Below are 27,689 nucleotides of genomic sequence, written 5' to 3'. Positions count from 1 at the left end.
TGCCATGTCCACATTTATCATTTTAATAGATCATAAACACATCTCTGTAAAGTCTTAGATTAAATCCTGTGGAGGGCAAGCTAAAGGATAAATTGAATTAAATTAAATCAAATTTATACAGCTTTAGGCTGCTGAATGTCTCTTTCAGTCTCCCCTGCAGATGCTGGATGCAATGCTTTGGATCCTTCATGGAGTTTACCCTATGGTGATCCATGTCCATCAAAGGGATTATGCTAGTTTACATCAGATGAGGATCTCATCTCTAGCACTGTCTGTCCACCTCACATTTGGTTTCATACTGCAGTCAGATTGTAACAGATTTGTTAAAATGCATTGAAACACACAAGAAAATAGACTAGAGTCATGGTGGCACTTTTCCCAAGTCAAGGAGAACTTGGAGCCTCCCTCCACATGGCATATCTGACCCAGACATGTCTGTACACACAGACATGTGATCGCATGAACAGATCTTCAGTCCAACAGGAGTTTTGCAAGGCAGCCCTCGAGTGAGGAAGATCTGCTGAAATGCCAGAGGGTCCATGGGGGCCAGTCTGGAGGGGAATGTTCCGTGTGCTGCGTGTCCCGGCCATGGGGCTCGGTTACCCAGTGTTTTCCTCCCCAGGCAGAGAGGGGTTTGTGGCCTCAGGTCACAACGTCATGACCTTGTGTCATGCCAGCTCAGCCAGCTGGTTTGTGGGGGAGGAAATAAAACTTGGGTGCTACCACATCCCTGCCCAAGCTCTGCCCCTTGGTTGCTCATGGGCACTAATTATGAGGGAGGATCTTGCTCTGCTGCTGTATCATTATGAAGAGCACAATCCAAGCCTTAATATAGTGCTGAGGCCTTAATATAGCTCTGAGTGAACTGCTTTTGGTTTTCTCCAGTTCTTTGAAAATACATTCAATCTCATACCAAACAGGGGAGCAGCCTCCTAGCACTAGAATCCTTATGGAATGTGAGGTGGACACCGTGCCTGGGCTGGAGCTGCTGCCCAGGACCTCTCACAGGAGGTTGGTGTTTTGGTGCATCCGTTGCCTTTGGGTCCTGACCTTGGGGTAGCAAATTCAGGAAACTTCTCTTTTCTCCACAGCAGTCAAAAATTTGGGTTTGCAGAGGAGCAAGGTTGGTTAGCAGATTTTGGATCATTTGTAGAGGCAGTGTAGGAGGAGGCAGGATGCTGACTTTGGTCCTGTGCTAGAAGCAGCTGATGATTACTGGAACATCAATTTCAGCGAAGAGTGTGCAGCCCTGCCCTCTGTCAGAGCTCTCCTGTGCATGGCGCACTTGCCGAAAGATCGCCGCTCTCCTGGAGCGGCCCAGCCCCCGGAGCGCCAGGATGGCCAGGACGTGCTCCTTCCTGCAGAAACCAAACAAGACCTGGCTCAGATCTGACCAGCAAAACCAGCCCAGAGGTGAGCAACCAATAGCTGTGCTAGAGACTGAACAAGGCTATAGCAAAGTGCCAGGGACCAGCCCCTCACCACACCGGAGGAGCCACCAGGATGGGAGTCGGCAGCCTCTGGAGGTACCAAACCAGCGAGCAGCAGCTCCTGCCACACCACACTGCTGGGACAGCTTCCTGCTGCTGGTGCTTCAGGGAATTTCCTCCTCTCCCTCCACACCCATGGTGCCCTTTGTATATTTTCCAGAGAGCCTGTGGACCTTTTGTGTAATGATTATTTTGAGATGAGTAATGGAAGTGCTAATATTTAGGAAGCTGATAGGCACTAATTAGGTTAGAGCTGGAAAGCCAACTTGGAAACATAACCTGTTCCAGTAATCTCAGTGTGTACAAATTCAGTGATGTCTCTGGGAGCTCAGGGGAAAAATTAACAGGGACCTGAACAGGAAGAAATGTAGGTCCAGCAGGTTCCGCCTCGTTTTCTGAACTTCATTGTTAAAAATAATGTTACTCAATAATGGAAAATCAGAAATTAAATAAACCAAGAGGACAAGCCTTAAAACCTGGCTTGGGTCTGAGGCTAATGATGAAAAAGTACCACAAATCCCAGCCTTGTAAATGGCTTTTCTGACTGGAAAATGGTTTTCAAATAGCCATTGTTGATGACTAGCCATCATTACCTCCCCTATCCTTCCCAGAACACGTTCTGCCTCTTTCATCTTAGTCTGGCCACCAGATTTAAACCCTTATTGAGGTTTATTTATCTGTTTGGTTTTGTTTGTTTTTTTGTTTGTAGGGAATTTTTTTGTAAGGTAGGTATCTTTACCTAGGAAATTACTCAGGAACAATTGCTCCTTTACATGTCCATGTCTTGAATTCCCCCACACAGACAAGCCTGAAGAATATCTGAACCACCCAAGTAAATCTAGTTATGAAAAATTTTGAGCCTCAGTTTTGGGAAGACGTGGGTATATTTAATGTGATCTTCTCAATATTTGAGTGTCCACTTCAGTATTCTAGCGATTAGCTAAATCTTATAGATTATTTTGATTGGATAAATGTCATCCTAAATCATCATAAATGTCAGAGCTTTTGGTGTTTTTTTTTTTTTCTGAAATTACTCTGATGAAATGGAATTTATTGCAGTCTGTACCACTGATATTCATTCTCAGTGGTTGAAAGAAGAGCTCTAGAAGAGAAGGTAAGGCTAAGCAAGGCTGCTTAGCCATGCACAGAGCTAGTCACTTTCTTTACTTTTCCAGGAGTTTTAAATTTTCCAGATGCAGCCTTGGAACAGCAAATGGAAAGTACAAAAGAAAGAATTTGTAATTTATTCCAAAATTTAATGGTTGTGTTGAGGCCATTTCAGAAACTGCAGCTGAACGGTGTCATTGGCTGCCATGCTTTGAGGTCTGAGCCTGGGAACAGGAGAAAAACTATTTGCTCCAAATCTGGAGCCTGCAAATTGGCAAACAGGGCTGATACTGGTGATGCAGTGGAAAGTGAACTGGAGCTTTACTGTGGAATAAGGATCATTTGGAGCAATAAAATTGAAGTTCAGTGATAGAATGCATGGGAATGGTTCAAAGCTGTGTCAGGGGAGCTCTAGACTTGACATTAGGAAGTATTTTTTTAATGAGGTGCTGGAGCAGGCTTCCTAGTGAGGTAGTTGATGTCCCAAGCCTGTCAGTGCTCAATGCAGTGCTCAAGAGGCATTTGGACAATGCCGTTAAAAATTTACATTAACTCTTGGTCAGGCCTGAAATGATAAGGAAGTTGGATGGGTTATCTGTGTGAGTTCCTTCCTAATAGACTGAAATAGCTCCATTCCATTCCATTCCATTCCATTCCATTCCATTCCATTCCATTCCATTCCATTCCATTCCATTCCATTCCATTCCATTCCAAAATGAAAAGGCTTTGAAGGTAATTTGTGTGCATTCTAAGACACAGCACACAGGAGAAAAAAGTATGCAGCCATAAAGGGAAAAAAATAAGCTGAGATTCCCACAGTTGCTGGCATCCTGATCTCTAACATGTGGCCACCAACAAAGAGAAGCTGAAGAGCTCAACCCAGGTACAGGGCAAGCTGGTGCTTTTTGGGAGCCCAACAGTTCTGGCATCTGCTGCTTCACATACCTGATATCTGGATAATCCTGGCACAGCTCCTTGACATGTGCCTTGATCTTGTCTTTTGTCTTCTCCCCAATGATATTGGCAATGTGCTCTATGGAAGGGAAGAGCCAGCTGGCATCAGAGCCCTGTGAGCAAAGAATCCCATGGGACGTCAGAGACAGCAGCACCTGCTAAATGCCTTTTTCCCTGCAGCGAGAGCACAGCAGCAGGATGTACTTACTGGTGTGAGCCAGGACTGGTGCAGGCAGGACAGGATGCCTCAGGCAGGCAGCAGGGTGCTGGGTAGCAATGACAAGGCACCCCTGGGAGCTCTCCCAAGCCTGACCCTGCACTTCCCGATGCCCACAAGCACCCAAGCAAGCCAGACCCTGAGCAGAGCATTGTGGCTTTGGTCCAGCATAGCAGCAGAAGCCAGATACTTCCTGCTGCCTCACAGTTTCATGTGCCTCATCTCTGAGGTGGGATACTAGTACCCTGGATACCTGACTTTCCACAAAACCAAATTAATTAAAATTTTACTTCCTTTTCTGAAAATCCCTGACTGATGTTGCTGTGAGAGACAGAAATGTTAAGGGCTAATGAGTCAACCAACTGCATTCATTGTTTTGAACAACAGATACCTAAACTGCAGCAATCAAGTCATGTTGCTGAATCCACAGGTGGTGATACCTTTCCCCTCTGCTATATGCTCTTATCCTTTCTTTCTTTTCCTTATATATTTTCCTAAGTGATATTTTTATACTCTTATATTGTTATATTAATATAAGTAATAACCAAAATTGCTACATACCTCCTTTCCATTGTAATCAAATTGTTTTAAAATAAACCAGCCATATACACACATCTATCTATCTATCTATCTATCTATCTATCTATCTATCTATCTATCTATCTATCATCTATCTATCTATCTATCTATCTATCTGTCTATCTATCTATCTCTCTGTCTGTCTGTCTATCTGTCTGTCTGTCTGTCTGTTTATCTATCTAATCTCTCTCTCTCTTTCCATCTATATATCTCACACTGGTCATTCAGTGTTGTGCCACTCTAATTTGGCCCAAGGGATTTATTAACAGGTACCTCACCCCACCTTCAGGGGTGGGTTGTAACAGTTGTCCAATCACAAAACACTTAGACTGCCACCACTTTCTCCCTACACCCTGCTGTACACAGATTGTGTACCCAGATGGAACTTCTCAGGATCCTTTGGTGACAAAGTGCATCCCATGGCCTGAGGAAGAGGCCCAGGAAGAAGCTGCCACAGGATGAGTGTGGTCCTACAGCACATGAACCACCCTGTGCAAAGCTCCCAGGGAACATGTTAAAACCAGGTGCAGCCATCAGAGAGCTGCTGGCTGGACATGCAGAAGCTGCCAATGCAGAGAGGCTGCCAGGCTGGAAACCCACACCATGAACCTGCACTAACCACTTTGCTCACTTTCTTTTCAGCACTTTTATTTCTTGAGGCTTGTGCTCCTCAAGAGAAGTGAACTCTGTGAAGCCAGGTGGGAACCTCTGGGAGTGGGGCAGCCAGGGGATGCCAGGAGACAGCTCACATACCTGATCCATGAGTGTATTGTGAATGATTGCAGCTTCCAGGCTCATCTTTCTGCTCACTTGCTGACGTGTCTCCCTGTTCATTTTCCATCTGGGTTTGATGACCTGTGTGATGTATTCCTTCACCATGTATTTATGAACTTCATGTAGAAGCTCCTGGTTAAAAAGAAGCAAACCTCATGGTTTTTTTGTCCATTCAAAGCCAAGGCAGTCAGAGAGGGCAGGGAAAGCCCTCAGGTCTTTGGCAGCACCTGAGGGCATAGAGGAGGTACAGGAAGGCAGCACACGCTCACTCATACCTGCAGCCCCCACAGTTATAAAGAATAACCGCTGTTGCAGAGGAGTCTGCAGGTCTTACCTCAGCCTGAAAATGATGGTGTAACCCCTCAGCATCCCTGTGCCCAGGTGTGGGACTGGCTGCCTACCTGGCCCAGGGGCTCCCTCATGTGCTGCAGGTGCTCAGAGAACTGCGAGACTGCCAATGCCAGTGAGACCGGCCTTTCTGTCTCCAAAATCCAGCTCTTGGTCAGGATTTTCTTAAGAAGTGGCTGAAAAAAGACCAACTCACTGATGGCACAGGTATATTCAGATGAGATCATGATGTCCTAGCTGAAGGCACCCACCTATACCCCTGATCTCAAGCTTGAACTGAAAGCACAGAGCACCCCCTCTGCATGAAGACACGAGGAACAGGCTGGGTTTCTTTCTCCACCCCAGGGAATTCACACCCATGTCTCCCCTTCCTGGGTAGGCATCCCAGTGCAGAGAGGAGAAGCATCACACCCTGAGCAGATGTTTTGACATTAAAGCCTTATTTGGGATACCTCATTTCCTTGCTCTGTGCCACCTTCTGATCCACCAGCTCTATTTCTTTAGGTAAATAAATTTGTTTCTCTAAGGTATTGGGGAAGAAAGAGATGAGCATGTTAATCACAAGCAACTCAGGCATGACTAGAACATACTGTGGTGAGCAACCATGAAAGCCAGTGTTACATGGCCTTGCACCAGCTATGGAAACAAGAAGTCACTTGATAGTAAATCTCCTGGAAATTACCCCAGTAATCCTAAGGATTACTTAGGACAGCCTTTTCCATAAGGAAGGACTTAAGGACAGCCTTCTCCATAAGGAAGTCAAGCTCTTTGTGTTCACAGCCCTTCCAGGAGGCTGTCTGTACTCCTGCAGACCTGCATGAAGTCTTGCTGGGATTTTTCTTCTGCTCCTTGCTCTGATGTGGTGGTGGGGGGAATGGCAGCTGGGAGCATCTCCAGCTTCATGCCTCATGGGAGTGATGGCACTGTTTCCCATCTGTCCTGGATATAAGGTACTCTGACCATGTGTCCTCAAAAGGGTTCTTCCCTTTGCTGGGTCCCTAGAGCTAATGTACCTTCATACAGAAACAGCAATATGTGCAAAAAACTTCTGGCATCTGGAGGAGACTTCCCTAAAGGCCAAATGCAAAATATTCTTCCTCTAGCATGTCCCCTTTTCTCTTACTAGCTCTCATGATTGTTGTTTTTAGACTCCTGGCAATCTCCTTCCCAATTATTTCCCCCCTTGCTGTGTTCCCAGCCTGCTGGAGAGCTGTTTAGAAATGCTTTGACTCTGCCTCTCTCAGTTCTCACGACATTTCAGCTTTCTTGCTCAATGCCTTGGCTTGGGGCCTTTCCTTGCCTGCTGTTTAGCTCCTAAGACAAGATCTGCAGTCACTGGAAAGTCCCCTTGGCCAGGAGGGCATGGTTTACGTTGGAGAAATTCCATGACTGTCTTGGTTTCTGGAAGTTATATTTGGGGATTTAGAAAGTGAATTAGGATAAGATTAAAGGGATGGGGCCAAAGGTTTTATTTCCCCCATCTTCCATAATACCAGCTGGAGCTAGCAGACCCCAGCTGGCTGGGAGCAGAAAGGCTCTGAGAAGCACAAACTCCACTGCAGCACAGTGTTCTTTTAACACAAGCTAAATTTTATCAGAGTTTTATCAGTTGATACAAGATCTTTAGCATCCTCATTCTGGAACAATCAGTCTTTTGTCACCATGGGAACAGCCGAGAAAAACCACCCCTACCAGAATGAATTCTGTCCTATCCAAAGAGGTTTCTGACAGACTGTGATGGTAGATCTATGAATCAGTAAGTCAAAGTCCCAAAAAATCCAATGATTTGACAGAAGGAAAAGTGTCCCATTGGTGGTGTTCAGCTTGCCTCTCTAGTGCTTCACTTTGGATAAGATTTTCCCCACTGCTTTGCCTGAGAGATTGGAAGCTGCTAAATATCTTTTTCTTTTGATTGTTATTAACAGCTTAAAAAATGTGGCATTGCTCATGGCAAAAAATTCCCAGGATGCTGGAAGTATTGATTTTTAATGGGGATTTCCACAAGTGTTAAATGCATTTTGGAGGGACCATAATGTCATGTGCTGCAAAATGAGATTTAGTTGGTGAGACAAGGGAAGGGCAATGATCCTCAGCTGCTGCACATAACCCTTATATTGAAGAAATAATGTGGCCAAGATCACCTTACCTGTATTTTTGTTCTTAATTTTGTTAAAAAATGATTTGTGAAGTTCCTTGTCAGAGCTGCCAAAATCTTCTGCAGTTCCTCAGTATTGACTTTAAACGCTGTTTCTAACCCTGACCTACAAAAGGACAGAGATCACCAATGAGTTAATGTTAAAATATAAACTATTACACAGCTCTAAGGGTGTTATCTGGATTGGCATGTTGGATATTATTTTTAAATAAACTTGCGTTTCTACTACTTCCTCTTGGAAACACTTGCTGAGTCAAAGTAATGGCTCTTTTTGCACAATCCTGTACACTGAAAATTAATCATAGATGAGTAACTGCGGTTAAAAGCCCCCTCAGATTTCCTCATCAGGTGGGACAGTGCAGCCATGTGGAGCAGTTGCGTAGGCCAGTTGCTTTTTCACTTGAGCAACACCTCTGTGAAATGATTTCCTGGTACCTGGGGGAGAACTGAGGGCTGTGGGGAAAAAGTAAATAATGAAGCCATAGAAGGGAAAGCTGCTGACCCTGTGTCCCCCAGAGCCTGTCTGATTCACTCCATACAATGTCAGCAGCAGCTGGGACGGTAACTACAGGGATGGAAACCTGTGGAATTTCCTAAGGACAGTGTATACTTCTGCAATGTTTCACCTTTTGAGAAAGAAAACTTCTGAGAGGTTAATGAAATACCCAGTGTGTGTGTGTGTGTGTGCACTTTAGGAACATTGTGACCTCCTGACTTTCTTCTCACTTTCCATCCCTGTCCGACTGTGACGTGCTCATTGTTGGTGAGGGGGGAAACTGAGGCAGCACCACCACAAAAAAAGGCATCACCAGTGATGCCTGAGCATCCCTGGGTGTGCCACATCCACTGCTGTAAACAGAGAGACCAGAAGGTTCCTGTCACTGCCCAGATTTATGTGGCTGAGGCTGCCCTGGCAGGACTATAAAGAACCCAGCACCATTCCCTGTCATTCCAGGCTGGAGCTCAGGACTGTAACTCCGGTTGAACACCTGAAGTCTGGGTCCAGCAGCCAAAAATCGTGCTGTTAGGACACCTACCTCTGCCCCACTACTCATCACCCCAGGCTGATAAACGTTTAACTTGAGTCAGGGATAAAGCCATCGCCCAAACACCGCCAGCTCCCTGCCCGGGGCTGGCGTCTCCCCTCTCCCCCTCTGCACTGCTCAGCAGGAAGGGGCAGCAATGTCCCGCGGGGCAGCAGGAGGCAGGGAAAGCCATTTCCTCGGCGAGGTGAGCATTGCTGGAGAGACCGTGCCATCTAGAGCCTTCCTGGCGGTAGTGCTCGCTGCGGCTGGAGCCGTCTGCTCCTGGGAGACACCGAGCACGAAATCCCCTCCATCCCCTGAAGAATACCTGACAGATGAGTCCCAGCCGGAGCAGGGGCTGCAGATCACAACCCAATCTTTCTGGTGGCCAGAGCCCACGCGCTAGTCCTGTGGTGCTTTGCCAGAATGACAAACAAAAGCACCACATCTGCACGGCAAAGATGATGCTGAGAGGATGCTGCTGAGCCTCTGGGCCTCAGCACGGGGCTGATGGACCAGACCCTGGGACATGCACTTACTGGCACCATCCTACTTGTGGGGTGAGTGATAGACCTTTCACAGCCAGCCTGATGATACCTGTTCATCAGAGGCACTTTCCAAAACGTGGCTTGAAAAACTAATTCATGCAAAGCCCTGTAATTCCAGATGCCAGTGGCAATGGCAAGCATTTATTTTCAGGTCGAGTGCTTTCATAGATTTTCCTGTAGCCCAGTGCCAAAGGCAGCCTTGAGGCCATGATTCTGAGTTTATTCTGCTAAACTCCAGGAAAAAAAAAAAAAGGAAAAACTTCCCCCAAGGATGAAAAAGATGCTCTGAAAATGAGTTCAAAACTCTCATGCAAGCACTGCATCCATCCAAATTTCTGTCTCTTAATCCTTGTGGCTTTTTTCTGCATTCCTTTGGGGAAATCCTCCCATAAGATTAGAAGGTCTGGAGGCTGAGCACCCACTGGGGCGCCTCAAGGAGAACCTGGTCTTTCCAGCCACCCTCCCCCAGACCCCAGAAATGCCGCAGTTCAGCTCGGCAGGAGCAGACTTACACCAGGTCATGGAAACTGTTGATGTAGGCAACAAGATAGGGCACAAAGATGGGGCTGTCCTGGGCAGTGCTCCACTCCATGAACTCCTGCTCAAACCTGTAGGAAAATACACCCAGGTATCACTAACAGTGGGGGCACTGAGGATGCCTCATCTTCTGTGTACATGGTGGTGCCAGGAAACACCCGTGGCTGGCCCAACCTGTCCCCTCTGTATGCAGACAAGTTTTTTCCAGCTGTCATAACGTGTGTGCAGTGGAGGGGAATAGATGGCAGATAATTATGGGTTTAGGATGTGCTCGCCTGAGCAGGTATGCAGCGCTTCTGGAGAGATGCCAGGGATGTTGGGAGGCCAAATCTCTGACTTTTCCTCATGCTGAGGGTTTAATTGCAGGTATGGTACACAGGTTTGTAAGTCTGAGCCTTAATTTCTCTGCCTTTTGGGGCAATATATATATTGGGGCCTTTTAAGCACACAGGGCTGATTTTATAACAGTTTTATAGGAATAGGGCAGCACACCTACCTTCCTTTCCCCCCCCCCCTCCAAACCTCAGCATGGCTGTTAGGTTTGTTTTTTGTGTATTGCCAATTTCATGGGGTTAACAGCTGTTTCACAGCCAGGTCCATGCTGAAGGCAGTGTGTTCAGGCAGGCTTTGTCTGGTGGTTCCATTCTTTGTCAGGGTAAAAGAAACCTGCTTGAACTGGCCCCAGCTACTGGCATCTCAAGTTTGTTTAAGTAAAAGCTTAAGTTTCAGCGTTCACTTAATCTGAGAGCCATGGCTGCCCCAGCTTGCATTTTACACAGGTTTTCTTAAAAAAAAAAAAAGAAGAAAAAGAAAGAAAAGGAAAAAAAAAAAAAAAAAGGAAAAAAGAAAGAGAGAACAAAGAGAAGGGAAAAGAAGAACAATGAAAAAAAGAAAAATCATTATTTCAGCAATTTCCTTTGGACACTGGGCAAATCTTAATGGACTCAGGAGGCAGCCCAGCTGTATTTTTGCCAGGGTATAGCAGAGAGGGTCTCATGAGCAATTTTTTATGCCCACAGCCATGGGATGCCAGAGAAAACCACTCAGCAGGACTCACCCCAGGATACCTGGATGATGTTTTGGGCAAACAGGCTTTTGGTCTTAGGGGTCCATAACAATTGCTTGCTCACAACTGAAGCTGCAAGTGACCAGCACCCAATGTCACAAAAGTCCTGGGTGGATGGGACTGCAGTGGTCCTGTCCCTTTCCAGATAGCAGACACTTCCCAGAGCTCTGACATTAGATCTTTGGACTCAAAGAGTCCCATCTGGGTCTATTTATGACTCCCTCCAAGTTGTTTTGCAGCTTGCTTATAACTGGGCTCATTGTGATCTCTAATTCCCCCAGGAGCAGCCAGTGTCTGATCCAGTGCCTGGACCTTTTCCCTCTTTTTTTACCAATGTGGGATTCATTTAGTAAGAAAGTGCTGCCCAGAGCAGTGATGACCTTGGTATGAATTTGAGCAGCTCTGCCATACACAACTCAAGCATTTTTGATTCCAGGCTTCTGCTGATAGCTCCAGATAACTTCACGTGCTGCCCGATGATCTAGAAAAGGGGATGAAGAAACTCCAGTGAGTGGGACAAGCACTGGTGGAACATCTTTCACAAGGATCTCATGCAGCTTTGGTCAGTAAGAATGGCTCACCTAGCAAAGGGGCAAACAGCCAACTTGCTGCCAGGAGATTTTCGTTAATCTCTGGCAGTTTAAAAAATTATAATGCAGAACGGACCAAGGAGCACCAAATGATTTGTGATGTAATCACTCACCCCTCGTGCCCTTTTTCTGTCTGAGTGTGAGTTAGAGGTGGTGTTGGCTGGAGCTCTGAGGTGTCTTGGTGTCATCCTCCTCTTTTGGGGAGAATTGCTGGAGGGATCCCAACCCAAAGCCCAAGGGGAGCTGAGCTGTCCCTGTGTATGACCCCATGATAAAGGTGACTATAAGCCCCAGCCCTGGGGGTCCACATAAGCCCCATTCTCAGGACAGCACAGAGGATCAGGCATCACCCTGAGCTCTTGTTTGCACTGGAACTCCTTCCAGTTTCCCATTCCCACAACTCCAGCTACACTTCTGGACTGAGGTGTGTTGCAGTCCTCTTCTGGTACTTCCCATGCCATTCTATCCATCTGCTAAATCAATTCAGATCGGCCTTCCCTATGATCACATAATGTGTAATATTCCTCTGTGGAAAAAGAGTCACATTAGCAGAAAAAACTCTTTGATTTTCTTTCTTTTTCTCTCCCTCTCTTTTTCTGTTAGTATTATTTAATTGAAGTGACTCAATCAATTGAGTGATGAGAATTAATCCAAACCCTTCCTGCCTTTATTACCCTGTAGTCCCTAAAGCTAGTAGGGGCTTTTGTTTTTTGTACTGCTTAAATTGGAGTGGCTGTCACTGCCTACAGCCTTTCCCCAGCTTCCACAGCCCTGGGACAAAGTTGCTCTTTAAGCCAAAGGTTTTTTCAAAGAAACCTTTTCTTTCCACCTTTTTTCCAATTCTCTTTCTTCTTCTTAATCAAAGAGGTTTAGGGACTTTAAAATCAGTTGCCTATTATGTTGCTGACACAATTGACAGCAGGTTTAATTTGCAGCTAGAAGGCAAGCGGGAGAGCTAAAAGTTGTAATAAATGGCATTTTCTGCTCTAATGTATTCTGCCAGTATGTGACTTACATAAATTATCACAGGAGGCGGTACCTCCACCCCAGAAGGAAACGATCCAGTTTCCCTGGAGCCACAGAGAAACCCCCCCCACCACCACTTTCCCCCAGCTAATTAAATACCGTTTGAATATCAAAAGAGAGTGAGGTGTGGTAGAGGTTTTCCTTCTCTTCTGAATGAACTTCCTTCTTCCACTTCTCTGTGACCTCTAGTCTCAGGATGTTTCCAAAATAACTTTCGATTTTCCCCTAAACATTACACATAGGAAGGAAACATGCAGCTCAGGATAATGAAGCAAGCAGGAGTACCGTACCTCACTGCATTTTGCTCCATCAGCACGTGGTGAGGCACCATGCACCACATGGAAAGGTGAGCAGTCACAGGCCTTGCTCCAGACCTCAGGAGAAATCAGGAGCTGTGCTATGTTTGTGCAAGATACTCCCAAATCAGTCATTCTCCTGGCAGGGAAACAGTGTGTCAGCTGTTTGATTGCTAAGTCCTCCCGCACATGGAATGCACCAGGTCAGGATTAAAGATCAAACCAGTCCTGTGCAGGACACAGCCAGTCAGGTAAGCAGCAGCAGTCCTGGCAGAAAAATCAATCTTGTTGCTTGGTGAAACAAAGTGATCTTTCACCAGCACGGTGGAGAAATACTGATTTCATTCAGCTGGGTACCTTGAGCTCACCTTGAGCTGTGCCCTGATTCAGAAATGATTTGCAGGAAAATGTCTGAGCCCAGCAAAGAGCCAGGAAAGTCTTATATAGCATGCCAGACAAGGACTGCAGAAAGACAACTGGGAAGTTGCTTCATCAGAGGACACAAACCATGAGTGTGTCCTCTGGTGGGGATGCCCCAAGTCTGCCAATAGGAAACCTCAGGTGTCCTGGAGGAGATCCCACAGAGTGGCAGTAGCTGCTAAAATGCATTTGCCCCTAACTTTGCAACACGTACAATCTGCTGAAGCCCAGCTACGACCTTTCAGTAAGTGTCTGCCATACTGAGTGGGTCTGGTACAGTCCTGTTGGCTCTGCTTGGGTCCCCAAGGTGGTATTCAGGAATTTTTTGCCTTAGAGTACAGTCCACTCTGTGTGGGGCCAGTAGAACTCAGCACCTGGTGGGGCTGGAAACCACAATGCAGTCATCCAAGTCTGGGAGGCTGTGATTCCTGTACCTTCCCTGGGGGGCACGTGGGGACTAGGTCAAAACTCTCACCTTTGCAGAAGCAATGTAGTCGTTTTTCAGCTTATCCCAATCAGCTGGTGTTAACAGCAAGGACAGGTTTTCTGTCTTAACCTCTGGTTTGAGCTGGGGATGACCCAGAAAGTGTTCACTGGAAAGAATCAAATGAACAAATTATAATGGCTCAGAGTGTGAATAAACTGATAGAATATTCACGCAGCATGAGCTACATAATTACTAAGCCATGAGAAATATACTTAAAGCTTAAATTGTGCTGCTTGTTTTCAAGGTTTAACAATAAAATCTTTCCTTTCTATTCAAAATCCTAATTATTCAAACCCAAAATGATCTAAGGTTCCAGCCCACTTCAGAAATCATGAGACTTCTGAGTTGTTTGGACATGAAAAGTGCTATGAGAATTTACTTTTTAAAGTAAACAACGTGAAGCTGATTCATTTGACTAGAAGCCTGCAGAATGCCTTTCAGGGTAATTCCTGTAGTAGCGCGTTGCTTTGGAGTTAACCCATCTCCCTGCCTCCTCTGCGGTGTCGTATCACAGCTCGTGTCAGCCTGTGATTTGTCTCTGTGCGTTATCCTGAGCCAGGGGAGGTGGCAGAGCAGGACCTGGAAGTCACTGCCATGCCTGGGACACGAGCCATGTTCCCCTACAGATGGAAGGGGTGGGTGGACGTGCAGCTACAGAGCCTGACTCCAAAGAGGGCTCAGCTGACATGTGACTTTGCTGCTCACTTTCCTCTGGACTGACATGTACTCAAGCCAGCTGATTAGCACAGAAGCAGGGGAAGGGAGGGAGTGCCTGTGTTCCTCTCTCTGGGGCAGGAAAAGCGTTATTAGCCTGTACAATTGAATGTGCTACTCCTGCAACCTGCTGCAGACTCTGGAGGCACTGCATCTTGCAGGGCTGTGAAGGCCAGAACAGAGAAAGAAGAAAATATTCGTGCACTTGATGAAGGTGGGGCCAAAGTTTTGAGGCGTTGTTTGTTAATCTGGGAACACGGCTGCAGTGTCCTGCGCACAGCCTGCACATTTGCTCAGCCACCAAAAAGGGTTTCCCTTGCCACACCAGCACTGCACCCACAGTTAGGTTCAGATACAAGTGAGGACTGCAGTGTAAAAGGTCAGGCTGCTGCAGAGTGACTGCTCAGCAGAAAATAAATTCAGCCTGCTGATAGTGTCCTGGAGTCAATGTTTCCATGGTCATGGTTCAGATTTCCCAGAGAGGAACATCTCCACATGTGGAGCATTGCACAACCCAGCTGCTGCCAGAGCCTGCTGCTCATTCTAAAGGACAACACAGATACAAACTCTCCACCACAACTCAAAGGACAGTCTCAAATGTGTACTCAAGGGGCTTATTCCCACCTCTTTTTTTTTTCCTTGTTTTTCATTTGTTTGAATTTTATCATCAATAATGAATTTGGGTCAATCAATCTGTTCCTTTTTGATTATTTATTCCAAGAGACAATGAAGTTTTTTTGAATGGGAAAATCAAATGGAGGCAGCCCAGAACAGCCAGGTGATTGCAAGCAGTGCCCAAAACAATTGCAAACTCTCAATAAACCCTCCACAGCAATTTAGAGAAATATGGTAGGGGCACTTTTCTTTGGTACAGAACCTGGCTGCTGAAGCTCATTTCTTTCCCTGCTCTCCTGCGATGCCAGGGTGGGGCCATGCATGAGTTCCCTTCAGATGAGATCTGCAGGGATTTGTGATGCTGACAGGGTTACATACATCAGTATGGTCACCACACTCTAGGTGGGGTTTTAAGAGCAACTGGGTAAGTTCACAGGAGAAACCTGTTGAGGGCTGTTCAAAACAAAGACCACCTGCAGTGCAAATGTTTCTTACCCAAAAGCAGCCTCAGGCTAGGGGTGGTCTCGAAACAGTGTGCTGCTGCTTGCCCTGCTCTGCCACTGCCCCCTTTCTGACCATTTGGACCGACTGTTTGGCTGAGCACTGATTCTCCTGCCTTCGCTCCTTCTTTGTTTTATTTGAGGGCTGCCAATGGGTTTGTGTTTGTCCCTGCCTTGAACATCTGATTCAAGCCATACCTGTAAGCTACCAGGACAGACACAAATTTTCTTTGACATAACTGTTTTCACATGCTTATTTTCCAGACCCCTGAACTGCAAGGAGCTGTGTCTTAAACCCTTCCCATTCAACCAGCAGACACAGCTGAGACAGAGCCTTTGTTTTCATGTGTCTAATTACCCTCGATGATGCCTTGACTCCTCTTTAAGGGGACTCTGATCCCATGCATGGGGATTAACGTGGCCCATTTCCAAATGCACGACAATTTTAATTAAACAGGAAGAAGACCTCCCCCACAGGCCCCTGCCTGTGCCTGGAAAAGTCACTGAACAGCTGTTAGATCTTGCAAAATATATACAGAAAGGAACAGGTTTATCAGAGCAGGTTTATCAAATGCAGGGAGGAGCTTCCTGGGAATGGGAACAGCAAGAGGGAGAGGGATGGGAAAATGGGGTGATGTAGATCTGTAAAAAACAGCAAGACTTTTATCCACAGACCTTTGTCCCCACCTATTAACAGATTTGCTATCTGGCTCCACTTGCTTGGAAAACTGAGAACAGCTTGGTGATTTTGGAGTACCCCACAGCCCCATGGCTCCCTGGAGGAGGCAGGAGGCACTGTGGCAAACCCAGCAGCTCACCTGTGGTAGGTGTTGGCTACCCAGTCAAGCAAGGTGTAGAGCTCATGGAATTCCAGTGGTCCCTGGGAGAGTTCTTGCAAATGTGAGGCAATGGCATTATGAAAAGCTTCCACATATGTGTCACACACCTGGTACTCCTCTGGATAGCATTCTTTCACTGATGACTTGACTTTCAGTAAATCTTCCCTCAGGTGTTCCTGGAGGAAATGTAGATGGAGATCAAGCCAAGAAGTTGCTTCTTCCCTTGGTGCCATGGGTGCCTTCAGGACTCTTTTCCTTGCACTCTCGTTGACAGCTTCCCTCCATTGCTCCCTCCACTTTCTGGGCCTGCCGAGCAAATCCGACCCAGGACGAGCAGTATTGTCTGCCTTGGGATGAGCTGCTTCTTCGTGGGCAATTAAAGTCACCATGGAGGTCAGCATGGTATGCTGTACAGTGGGATCCTCCAGTGTTGCCTCCACTATGGACTGGATTGCATTTGTGATGGAGTTATAAAGCAAATCCACATCCTTGGATTTCCGTACAAACTCCTGGGGGTTATCAATGTATTTCTCAGAATCCCGTTCAGAGATAGTCTCGTCTTCCATTAACTTGATACTTGCAAATGCTTCCAAAAGTTGTCTTTTCTGAATAAGTTCATTGATTTCCATTACTACAGAAACAGGGGGGAGGGGTTGGAACAAAGCAGGCATTAGGCTATTGACAGGTTGGTAACAGGATAAGATGCCTGACAGGGAAACTTGCAGGGGGCTGTTCAGAGTAGTCAGGTCCCAGCAGTGCCTCTGAGACTGCCCCTGGGCCTCCCTGACCTCTCCAGCTCCTCTTTGACACAGGAGGGAAAAACAGTGGGAAAGCAATCACTGCAAATTGAGGCACATCCCTAAACAGCTGGTTACAGAGACAGGAAATATCAAAAAAACCTGCTGGTAGCCCTGCAGGAAGGCCTCAAGCAATGGCTGGTGAGGCTGCACAGAGGGACGCTGGAGGCTCGGGATGCATAAAACTGCCTCTGGAGTGGAGATGAGGTGGGACTGGCAGCAGGAATGGTTCAGGATATTCCTTACCAGCAGGATTTCCTTTAGCATGGATGTCCCTGCATCATGAGCTGCACAACAGCTCAGCTGCTGTGCTGGCCATGGTGGTATAGCCCAGCTCAGGCATCTCTGGCTGAAAGATGGAGTGGGAGGGAGCACAGCAGGACAGACCCCTTTGGGTGTCCTGACCTCTTGGGTCAGATCTCTCTCTCGATGGTTGTGCCTGTCCCAGACTACCCACAAGCATGTCCTCAGAGATACTGGGGCCCCGAGGGAGCCTTCTGTATGTATGCCCATAGTCAGGTGCCAAGCACAGCCTCACACCAGTGATGTTTATCTCCCAGGTGCTGAGCACTGCTGTCCCTCAGTGGTCTGGGGAGATGTGGGCATTGTAGGGGCCTAAACTTGTGGATTTGTGATGCTCCTGGTGCTCAGGTCTCATGTGGGTTTTCTCCACCTCCTTTGCTTTTGGCACCTACTGTCAGAACTGGCTGGTGTTGGCTGGGGGAAGTCACCCAATACTGCTACCCCCAAAGTGGCTGAGGTCTAATGAGTTTCCCATTTGTTTTGCAAAGTCTTGCTCATGCAAGAACCATTGCCTATTTGCCAGTAAGATAAGAAATATTTGCCACGTGTTGAGGAGATCCAAGAGCATTTAGACTTTGAGAGACCCTGCGAAGCTCTCACTGTCTCCAGTGTTGTAACAGATGCTCTGAACAGGAGATCCCACTCTGACACTGGGCAGAAGAAAAATATTAGAGATGGGAAAGGGTGTCCTTTAGGCATGTGTGACCACTGCTTCTGGGGCATACACATACAAAATTATGTGGAAAAATTGGAGAGCACTCAAAGAAGGACTGGTTCATAGCACATAATTTCTGCCCTTAGGCTTGTCTGCACACAGGTTTTATACCATATGTACCAAGTAATCTTTGTAGCATAAGAGTATCTGTATGAAGACAGAAATATGCCAAATAACCCAACTATTGATGCATCACAAAACACATAGATCTTTGCATATATGGTGCTACAGTTGCTTCTGCACTCAGAAGGGAGGAAAATTCTACCAATTAGCTTAGTCTCTTCTAGATAAATTAATATAAAACCTGTGTTTACACAATTGCTTGCAGTGAGAGACTAGAGGAATACATTCTGTTCTGTTTATCAAAGTGAGAAAACACCATTTAATCACCATCTAGGATAATTATTCAGGGAGGTGATGTTGGGTGCTAAATGGATCTTTAATTCCGCAATACAAGATCAGCCAGCTGGTGGTGGAAGGAAGACAATTGAAAGGCAATTAACTATTATGCAGCTTAATGGTGCACGTGGTGGAATCTCCATCACTTGCCATATTAGCTCAGGATGGGATATGTTTCCGACAGAGCTGCTCTAGTCCAGGCCAAACACAAGCTATTGGGCAGAGAATGGGCCTTATTTGTGCAATTTCTCAGCTCCTTTATTTCAGAGATCAGAAAGCTTGTGGTAACATTTTCTGCCACTCCTCATCTATGACCCTTGGAGATCAGACAAGCCAAGTTTATGAGATGAGCTCAGATCCAGTTTACCAAGCTCACAAGGTATCAATGTAAAGCAGTAAATCACTTCCCAGCACAGTATTACAGCAGTGAGGCTGTGTCAGCCCATGCATCTGATCCCTGTGGCACACTATCTGTAGACCAAGAATTTCTTTCTAGAAATTCAGACTAGGGAAAGGCCAAGTGATGTTGTTTCACCTCAGTCTGTCTCCAGGTGAATGCATTGCAGCACCTCTGCCTTGAGAAGGTGGAGGACAGTACCGTGATCAAAGTCATTGCAGTCTGCTCACACCTGGGGAAAGGTGAGAGCTATTCTAAAGGGAATTGTTATAATTTGTCTGAGACCAATCTATAAAATACTGACAAAACACATGAGGCAACCAGCCTGAGGAAGACAGAAATCAAACACTTGCAGCACTGCGGTTGTGAGGACAGGCAGAAAGGCAATGCAAGAGAGCAAAATATCTGTGGAAGTCTCTTTGCAAGGCAATCTCTAAGATTAGAAACCAAAGTGGAGCTTCCAAACCAGATCATAGCCAAACCACCTTTCTTCCCCTCTAGGCCTTGCAGCACCCTACAGAGCTGAAGAGCAGAAATTGCCTAGGACAGCAGTGCAGGCAGTAGCAGACTGCACTCGTAGGTATTGTCAGCAGCTCCAAAACCGTGCTCAGCAGCTTGGTGACTGATATGTGTGATGGGCAATGTCACTCTGACAGGTTGACGCAGGCTGCTGCTATGGCTAAGCTAACGCAGAGGAGGCCACAGAGCAGCATGTTCAGTGACAGAGGCCTGCCCAGGCTGGGCCAGGTAACACCCAGTGGGTCCATGCATGGGGTACAGTTACCTCTCCCTTGTGAAGGGATGCCTGGTTCTTTAGCACCTCTGTTGGGCCCAAGCCTTGCACACTGTAAATTATTGTTATATTTATCCTGGCAAGAAAATGGCATTGGTGGTTTTGTGTCTTACCTGAAAGAGGTTTTGCTTCAATGGGCTTACATATTTCATCAACCTTCTCCATGCCGTCACAGACTGTGGGTTTGTTCTCCTCGCAGCTCCTGAGTGTTTGCAGAAGCCTTTTTGCATTCCAAGTGCCAGTACCTTCCTTCCCTCTCTCTTTTTTCAGACTTAGTCTTGATTTCTGGATACTTAACATTGTTTTAATACCTCTTTCAAAGAACCCACTGTCCCTCCTCTGCGAATCTGAGGTGCTCAGCTCAGAAGCAATTTCCATCTTTTCCTCCCCTGGACTGCTCATTGGAGAGCCTGGTTCTGAGGTCACACTCCTTATGTCTAACTCCATATTTCTATTTATCTTGTTTTTCAACAGGAGGTTTCCCAAACAGATTGATGGCAATCACTGAAATGCATAAAAAAACAGAATTAGAGATGTCCTTAACAGGGTATTAGTGTGTCTCCAAAGTGGAGTCCTAGACTGAAAGTCTTGCCCATTCCTTTCCTGTGCCTAAATACAAGGACAGAGCAAGGTGTTGTAACCTGGAGCTGCTGAAACAATCTCTCTACCCACAGACAGCAGATGCTGGCCTGGTACTCTGGAAAGCTTCACTTAACTCCATAAACCAGGCAAGTAGAAACTACTTCTGCAGCACCAAGGAATCATGAGATGTAAGAGATGTTAAAATCTGTGTAAAGGTACTATTTCAATGGTTTTACTTTCCATTCTTCTAGATGCATTTCCAGCCTTGTAGAAATTCCTGAATCTCACTGTGCTGTTTCCACTTCCGATGTGAGTATAGCAACTTTGGATTTCATTGCTACTTCTGCCCTGCTCAAACCCTGAGCTGCTGCTGCTGGAGGTGGCCCAGGGGTGAGTGGTTGCCAGCAGGTGGCTGAGCTCTGCTTTAGCCCCTTCCACCAAAGCCACAGCTATCTCTGCACTCTGAATCATCATGACTACAGCACAGGAGACAGTACGAGGCCTCAGAGCACTGCATCCCAACAGGCCAAAGATGGGCATCTCCAAGGTCAAACAAGCCCCTGCACAAGCCAGGAGGGGATGCTGCAGGAGATTCCAGATTCCAGCAGAAGTGCTCCTGTCAGTGCTGCTGGGCTGCAGCCACAGCCTCTGTGCTTGCTCAGCTCCTGCCCTGCTGCAGACAAACTCCCCTCTGCACATCCTGAGTGCTGGCCCAGGTGTTTGGGAAGAGGGAGGAGAGAGGTTTTGCCTTCCCTCCCTTACAAAGGGACCACCAGCTGTTACAGCCCATTCACTGTACATTGCAGTGCCCTGAGGATGGAAAATGTCACATTTCTCCAGAGCAGGCTTAAGCAGCTGAGTGAACAGTTCAAATTATTAGAAACAGCTATTGCTTGAGGTGACACAGGAACTGCCTGTCTTGGGTCTGTCCAGCCCACAGAATCCAGAGCTTGAAAAATGATTGCAATCAATAGACATGTTGGGACTCTGGAAATAGATTTCATCCTCCCTCAGTCAGGGTTTTTCTCCCTTGTGCATGGTTATTTCACAGGCTGTGAACTGCAGGGATGGCATCTTCCCATGGGTTTGCTGAGCTGCTCCCCCAATGGGGCTCAGAGCCTGCCTCACACACTCCCACAGGAGGGAGTATTTAGCCATTCACTGCCTTGCTCAGGAGCTCACCCATCACAGCCCATACAGAGGGTGGGAAGGAGAGGAGGGCACCCACTGCCCAGGGATTTCAGTGAAAGGAGGCTGAGATCTCAGCTCAGGATCTCCATGGGGGGTCAGCAGACAGAGAGGAGCAGCAGCAGTGGTCAAAGGGGTGCCTACATGGTGGAGAGATCCAGGGGAAAAGGAAGTAAAGGTGAGCCCATGAGAAAGGAAAGGAATACGTACCCCAGTACTGACTGAAGTGATCCCTGCCGCAGCAAGCTGGGATAGAGTGGGTGTGAGCCACAGAAGAGAGAGCAGCTCCGTGCTGCAGGAAATCCAGTGCAGATGCAGTGGCAGGTGAGCAGCGCTGCAGGACAGAGGTGTGGGCCAGCTCACCCACCTCAGCTGGGAGCACCATCCCTCACACATGTGCCGGCTAAGGGGCTCCCTCTGGGAATGCTGCTCTCCATCTTCCTTTACCCTCTGAAAAGGGATGCTAAGTGTAAAAAAAGGCTTGTCTGCACCTGCCCAAGAGCTCCAGCACCTTCACCTGTTTGATCTCTGGAAAAGACTCGGCACCACTGTTTCACTTTCACTATGTCTGAGCATTTAAAAGAAGAGGTGGAGAAAATACTTTCAAGTTAATTATTACCCTACAAGTGGAGATGGGGCCTTGAAGCAGAAGTTCTATGATGGGCTGAGCTGCTCCCTTGAGATGGCCTGGGGCAATGAGGGGAAGGAGGATTTCAGGATGAGGTCCTGTCCTGATGGGCTGAAGCCCCACACTATCTGGGTAGAGGGGTTCAAAAGCAGCCCCAGAGCTGCTTCACCCCCTTCTGCACTGTTTCTGCAGGTCACAGGTGGCTTGGTCCCAGTAATGATTGCCAGACGTGGGTGAGGGACCGGGAGTAATGTGTCCCCTGGTTAAATATTTATATATTCACATCCTCACTTTGCCCTGTGGGCACTTATTTCCATGGGGTTGCTAGCTCTGGATCCTTCCGTTCTCAGAGCATTTAGGAACTTTGGAGGGAACTCAAAGCAAAAGAACATGAAAAAAGGGGCCTTGAAGGTTTAAACAACATTAAACAGTCACTTGTTTTGTCACTGAGTTGTGCAAGATGATTTAACCCTGGGGCTCCTTTAGTGCCCAGACAGAGGCAAGTCAGGCTGCAAGGTGTCCAAGGTCCTGGTGTAAAGCAAAAGGGGTAAATCAGGAGGTGCTACCATGCCATAGGCAGTGTGCACTTCTTTGCTTTAGGAGCCTGCCAACATAGCACTTGTCAGTGTGATTAGGGACATTGGAGGGGTTAGTGATGGATAGATGCAATAAATGACATCTGGACTTTGTGCTGTGCAGAGAACAGAGGGAGAGAGAGACAGAGGCTAACAGAGACAGTGTGTCCACAAGAAAATGTGCAGGATGGGAATAATTATGATCATGTCAAACAGGGAAGCGTGGCAGCATGGACTTGGTGTGAAATTTCCCTGATGGTGAGATGGGACTGGGCAGAGCATCATTTGTGGCTGCCCCATGGGGCAGGGGTAGTCTTGCCTGAAGCCTCCCTCTGCCAGGCAGTGTCGTGCTGAGCTTTCTGTCCTTGAGCTCTTCAAAGTCATGGGTAAGCCAGAGACTGCCCTTCTGTACTGGGGAAAATCAGTAAAACATTACTGATAATGCTTCTGCTACCTGGCAGGTTGACAATGTGAACAAAGAAATGAGCTATTTATTCAGGCATAGGTTGAGGAGTGGAAAGCCCCTTTGGACACAAAGTCCAGCTAAATCTCTTTCCATCCAGGTTTTAATTGCCTCATCCACAAAATATTTACATGGTGTTGGTTTGTAGAGACAGGCTCACTGTGACTGTGGTGCTCCCAGGATGGGGTCCAGCATGCAGCAGGTCCAGCATGGATGGGGTCTGATCTGGGCCTCTCTGGGGCTGTCAGCCACCCCAAAACACAGCTAGCCTGGGCTAGCCTGGCCTGCTGGGATATTAATAAACACAATCCTGAGGGATCTCTGAATCTCACGGTCTAGGTCACCTCTCTCCCCACAACCCTTTCTGGTGCTCTGTCCCAGCAGCAGCTCTCAAGGAACGCTCCTGTTCCTGGAAATGCCATCAGGGCAATGCTGTTTCTAGGTGTCTGTCCACAGAAGGTCATGGGAATTTAAAAATGTACTAGGTTTTGCAGTTGTTTACCATTTTTCTTCAATTATTGATTTTGCAAAATGTTCTGTCAAGTTGTAGGTGCATTAAAATCTGCAGGGGTGTTGCTGTCTAACAGCTCCCTAATGCCCTGCACCCACTTACCTCTGCGAGGCTTTCAACTGCTGTTTTCCTCCCAACCCTTTGGAATATTTGGTTTGGGGTTTATTTGATCCCTCATCTCTTCCCTGTGTCTTTTGCTCATGTTTGTTGTCTTATTTCTTATTTCTTTTCCTGCAATAACACATGGGGCAGTGTAAGACTCCAGAGGCACAGTGCTCCTTGGCAGAGGTGAGGGGCAGGGAGAGTGGTTTGGGGGGGCCCTGCAATTCCCTCTATAGCACCGAGGTTTCCATCAGCTCCAAAGGCCAGGAGAAAAACATATTTCTGGGGCTCCAGGGGAATGCTGCTGTGATGCAAATTCAGAAAGCTGTGCCATATGCCCCCTCACAGCCTCGGCAGCCCAACTGACACAGCCCTGGTGTGGCATGCTGTGACCCACTCCCTTTCTGCAGGTTTCATTTGAAATCTCAGCCTGTGTGGGTGGAGGAGACCCCAGAGCTGCAGTGATTTATTGCAGCAGAGAGGCTTGATATTTTTAACAGCATCACTGATGATGGATGAGACAACAACTTGCTCAGAGGCTGCACAAGCCTATGCAGCCATTTCCTCCTGAGGGGTGATTTCAGGGAAATGAGATACTGTTTCACCTGAAATATTTTTCTCTCTGCTTTTAGGATGAGGGAGGATTGAGCCTTAAGCTGAAAAGTCGATTTGCAGGAAAGAAGCAGGTTGTGATTTGGAGGCTGGGTTTTACAGAAGGGATGCTGGCTCCCAGGTTTGAGTGGAAGAATTTGGAAGGTGCATTTCTTTAAAACACAAGAGTGTTACCACATCTGGGAGAGGATGTGCTCCAGACCTAAGGATGGTGTCCTACTCTGTTCCTGTGTAGCCATGGGAGGAGACCACTTGAACTAGTATATATCACACCAGGGAACAAAATCACAAGTCTTCATTTTGTTGCAGGAAGGTGGCCCAGGAGGATTTTCCATGAGAGCTGCCGCTGCTATGGAAGTTCATCCTGGGTGCTTTTGAAAGATAAGCATCAAAGTTTTCTTCCTTCTCCTCCTAGAATAGGTCTGGAACAGGCCTGTTCAAGCAGGATCTCTCACACTGGTTTTCCTTGTTTGAAGTGAAATTGTTTTAACGCTTTCAGCAAGCCACCAGCCCCATGTGCGGTGCCAGCCGCGCTGAAGCATGCCAGGACTCATGTGAGCACAGGAGGAATGGCAGATCTGGGAGACAGGCTTCCCCACTCTCCTGATTCCTGCTGCAACAGCCCCACTGACACATTTTGCCAGCAGGCACAGACCAGCCCCCACTGGCCCTGGAGCTCTGTGGTGCAGCCAGGGCCAGGGCAGTGCCTGTGTGCTCCCCCAGCCTGGCAGCAGCTCTGCTCCTGGGGATGCTCAGCTGGTGCATCAGGGATGCACTGTGGCAGTGCCTGCTGAGCATTTCCTTCTGCTTGTTTGTGATTGCTGTGAGCTGTTGAGTAGAGGGATGGTAATTGCTAAAAACTGGCTGTGCAGGTTGTGTGCTCCTAATGTAACCCATTAGTCTGCAGTGAGCATCAGCAAAGCCGGGGTGGAGTCCATCACCCCAGCCTCGAGACTGAAATGTCACAGCTCACTGGTTTCAGGAGGAAGCTGCTGTGTCCTACTGAGCGGGGTAGGACTCATCCCACTCATCACAAGAGCTGCCAAACCAGAGCTCAAAGAGCTGAAGTTCTTTGTGACGCTGACAGCAGATTATCTATGTGATTGTGCTTCTGCTCTTAATTCACCCTATGCTTTGCCAAAACACCAGCCTGCTGCCACAGCTTTTGACTGTGGTGCGATTCCACTGGCTTCAGTGGGACGGAGTCTGATGGACAAAAGGGCAGGGGTTAACCGACCCCATCTCCTGGAGATGAGGCATTGAACTTAACAGTGAGAGTTTCCCCTTGGAGCTGGCTAGGGCTGAATGTTCCCAGTGGATAGCAACCTTTGAGCAGGAATAAAGCCCTGCTGAGCAATTCAAGAAAAGTTAGACTACTCTGTCATTTAAATTAGGTGACTAAGAGCAGACCACTTCTGGAGCCAAGGCACCTGCCTGCTGTGCCTGTCACCACAGCTAGATGTCTGCTGTTGGAAATGTGTCATTGAGGCCAAGGACTGAGCTGGGAGCTCAGCACTGCCTCTGCTGCAGATGATGGGGAGGTTGCATAAAGCAGAAGCTTGTGCTTCTCCTTTGCAGGGTTTTGCTTTAATGCACCAAAATTTCCACTCTACAGTGCTCAAAATCTTTACCAAAGCCAGATTAACATCTGTTTGTCACATTGCTGCAGGACATTCTAAAGCACAAGGACCTTGAGAAAAACCAGTGGAGCCTTGGGAGAAACCTCTTTGGCCTTTTCCTGGCTGAACTTTCTCCTGATTAATCCCAGGCTTGGTTTGATAGAGGGAGGAAAGGTGCAGGCTGGTTCTTATCTGTATAACACTTTGAGTCCCTGGCTTTCTTCCAGTGCTGAAGGGTTCTTTTATCGCACCTTTTTATTGCCCACACCAGTGTGATCTTTGGTGCCCATAGCAATGCCCCAGGGAAGAGGGAAGCAACTTTTACTGAACATCTCCCTGGATGAAGCCTGACCTCTGGAAATTTGATTTTTCTTTACCTATGGTGAAAGGAAAAAACTGAGAATTAGTGCTTTATTTAAATATATACTTCTGTACCATTTTTTTAAAATGAGTGTTTTTGAAGTTTCATTGAAGATGTTGTCACTGTAATCATTATATTTCTATAGAGATTATAATGACTCCTTTTGAAGAGTTAGTCTCAGTCAGTCAGTGCTTAATTCACATATCAATGACTCCATAAACCCTAAACGCATAAATCTGCTAAAATTTCTCAAACCTATTGTGCTAATGAATGCTTGCAGGGGCTCATCATTGCAGAGAGAATTCACTTAGGGAGCTGCCCCTATGAGGGTGGGTGTCAGTGGTGGCAGAGGGGCCTCATCTCTGTGAGGCAGCTGAAGGTTTTATAACTGAACCATGCTCAGGGCAAGCATTAGAGCCCAGTCACTCTTTTTGGTTGATTTGCTCCAGACTATTTCATGTGCAGTCCATCAGTCTGACCCTCAGAATCTTTGCCATCATGTGGAGAGAGCTGGGCATCATTTCTGTGTGATGCTGGGGTGAGTGGAACCAGTTGGTGTAGAAATCATGATGTCATTTTGTTCAGAGTGAACTGGTTAAGCCATAGCTGGTTATTAAGCCAACAAAGGCAGTAGCTCCTATCCAGTTATTAGAATGTTTGCAAACCCTTACTCCTTCTGCTGCAAAACACTGGGCACCTCCTCTGGCTGACTGGAACCTGTCTAATGATGCTATTGTAAACCTGTCCTAGGAGCTTGTCCTTCATTTTAATAAATGTATAATCCCTGTGGAAAACTGGAGGCCAGTGGAAAACAGTGCCAGAATCCCCTGGAGCGGCAGGAGTGTGGGCAGCTGCCAAGGAGATAGGTGGGAAACCGCATGAAATGGTGGCAGTCAAGTGATGCAGGCGTATGATTTGCATAGCCCCGAAGCACTTGGCCCTGACAAGTGTCTGTCAATCCTGCCTGTCCTTTCCAGTGGGACGGTTCACTGCCTGTGTTTCTCTTCCCCAGTCCAAGGGGATTTATTAGCCATAATGTGGCACCTATAATGGATCCCTAATTGCATACCAGCTGCTGCAGCAAAAACCACCATCTTATTTTTTGTAAGGCCTTATTTGTTTTAAAGCAGTGTCAGGACCACTGGGCGTTGCTCACGCCCCCTGCTCGAGGCTCCCGCAGGAATGGGTGCAAGGGCAGTGTGTGGCAGCCCGGGTGCCACTGCAGAGGCTGTCGGAGCAGCCACACGCCGGGTCTCCATCGAGTTCCAGCTGCAGGGCCACAGGGGAGCCCACTCGTGCTCAGGGACCCGGGTGGGGACAGGCTTTTTGTGGCCGTGGGCCGCCCTCCTGCCAAACT

At 47.3% G+C, this 27,689-nt stretch overlaps 1 protein-coding gene across 1 annotated transcript; it reads right to left on the bottom strand.

Moving 5' to 3' along the window:
- On the bottom strand, positions 1-27,689 carry EXOC3L4 (exocyst complex component 3 like 4). The gene is made up of 12 exons (XM_023927500.2): positions 21,672-27,689; positions 19,805-20,195; positions 16,267-16,918; positions 13,608-13,725; positions 12,516-12,641; positions 11,181-11,281; positions 9,710-9,805; positions 7,616-7,730; positions 5,523-5,645; positions 5,101-5,253; positions 3,543-3,664; positions 1-1,358 (listed from the first exon to the last, which is right to left on the bottom strand). Exons 2-12 carry the CDS (start codon positions 20,136-20,138, stop codon positions 1,196-1,198), a joined length of 2,103 nt encoding a protein of 700 aa, XP_023783268.2. The 5' UTR covers positions 20,139-20,195; positions 21,672-27,689; the 3' UTR covers positions 1-1,195.

Source organism: Cyanistes caeruleus, chromosome 6 (assembly GCF_971803275.1).
Source record: "Cyanistes caeruleus chromosome 6, bCyaCae1.hap1.1, whole genome shotgun sequence".
NCBI classification, from domain to species: Eukaryota; Metazoa; Chordata; class Aves; order Passeriformes; family Paridae; genus Cyanistes; species Cyanistes caeruleus.
Note: the sequence above shows the minus strand (reverse complement) of the source record. Positions and strands in the feature narration are given on the sequence as shown.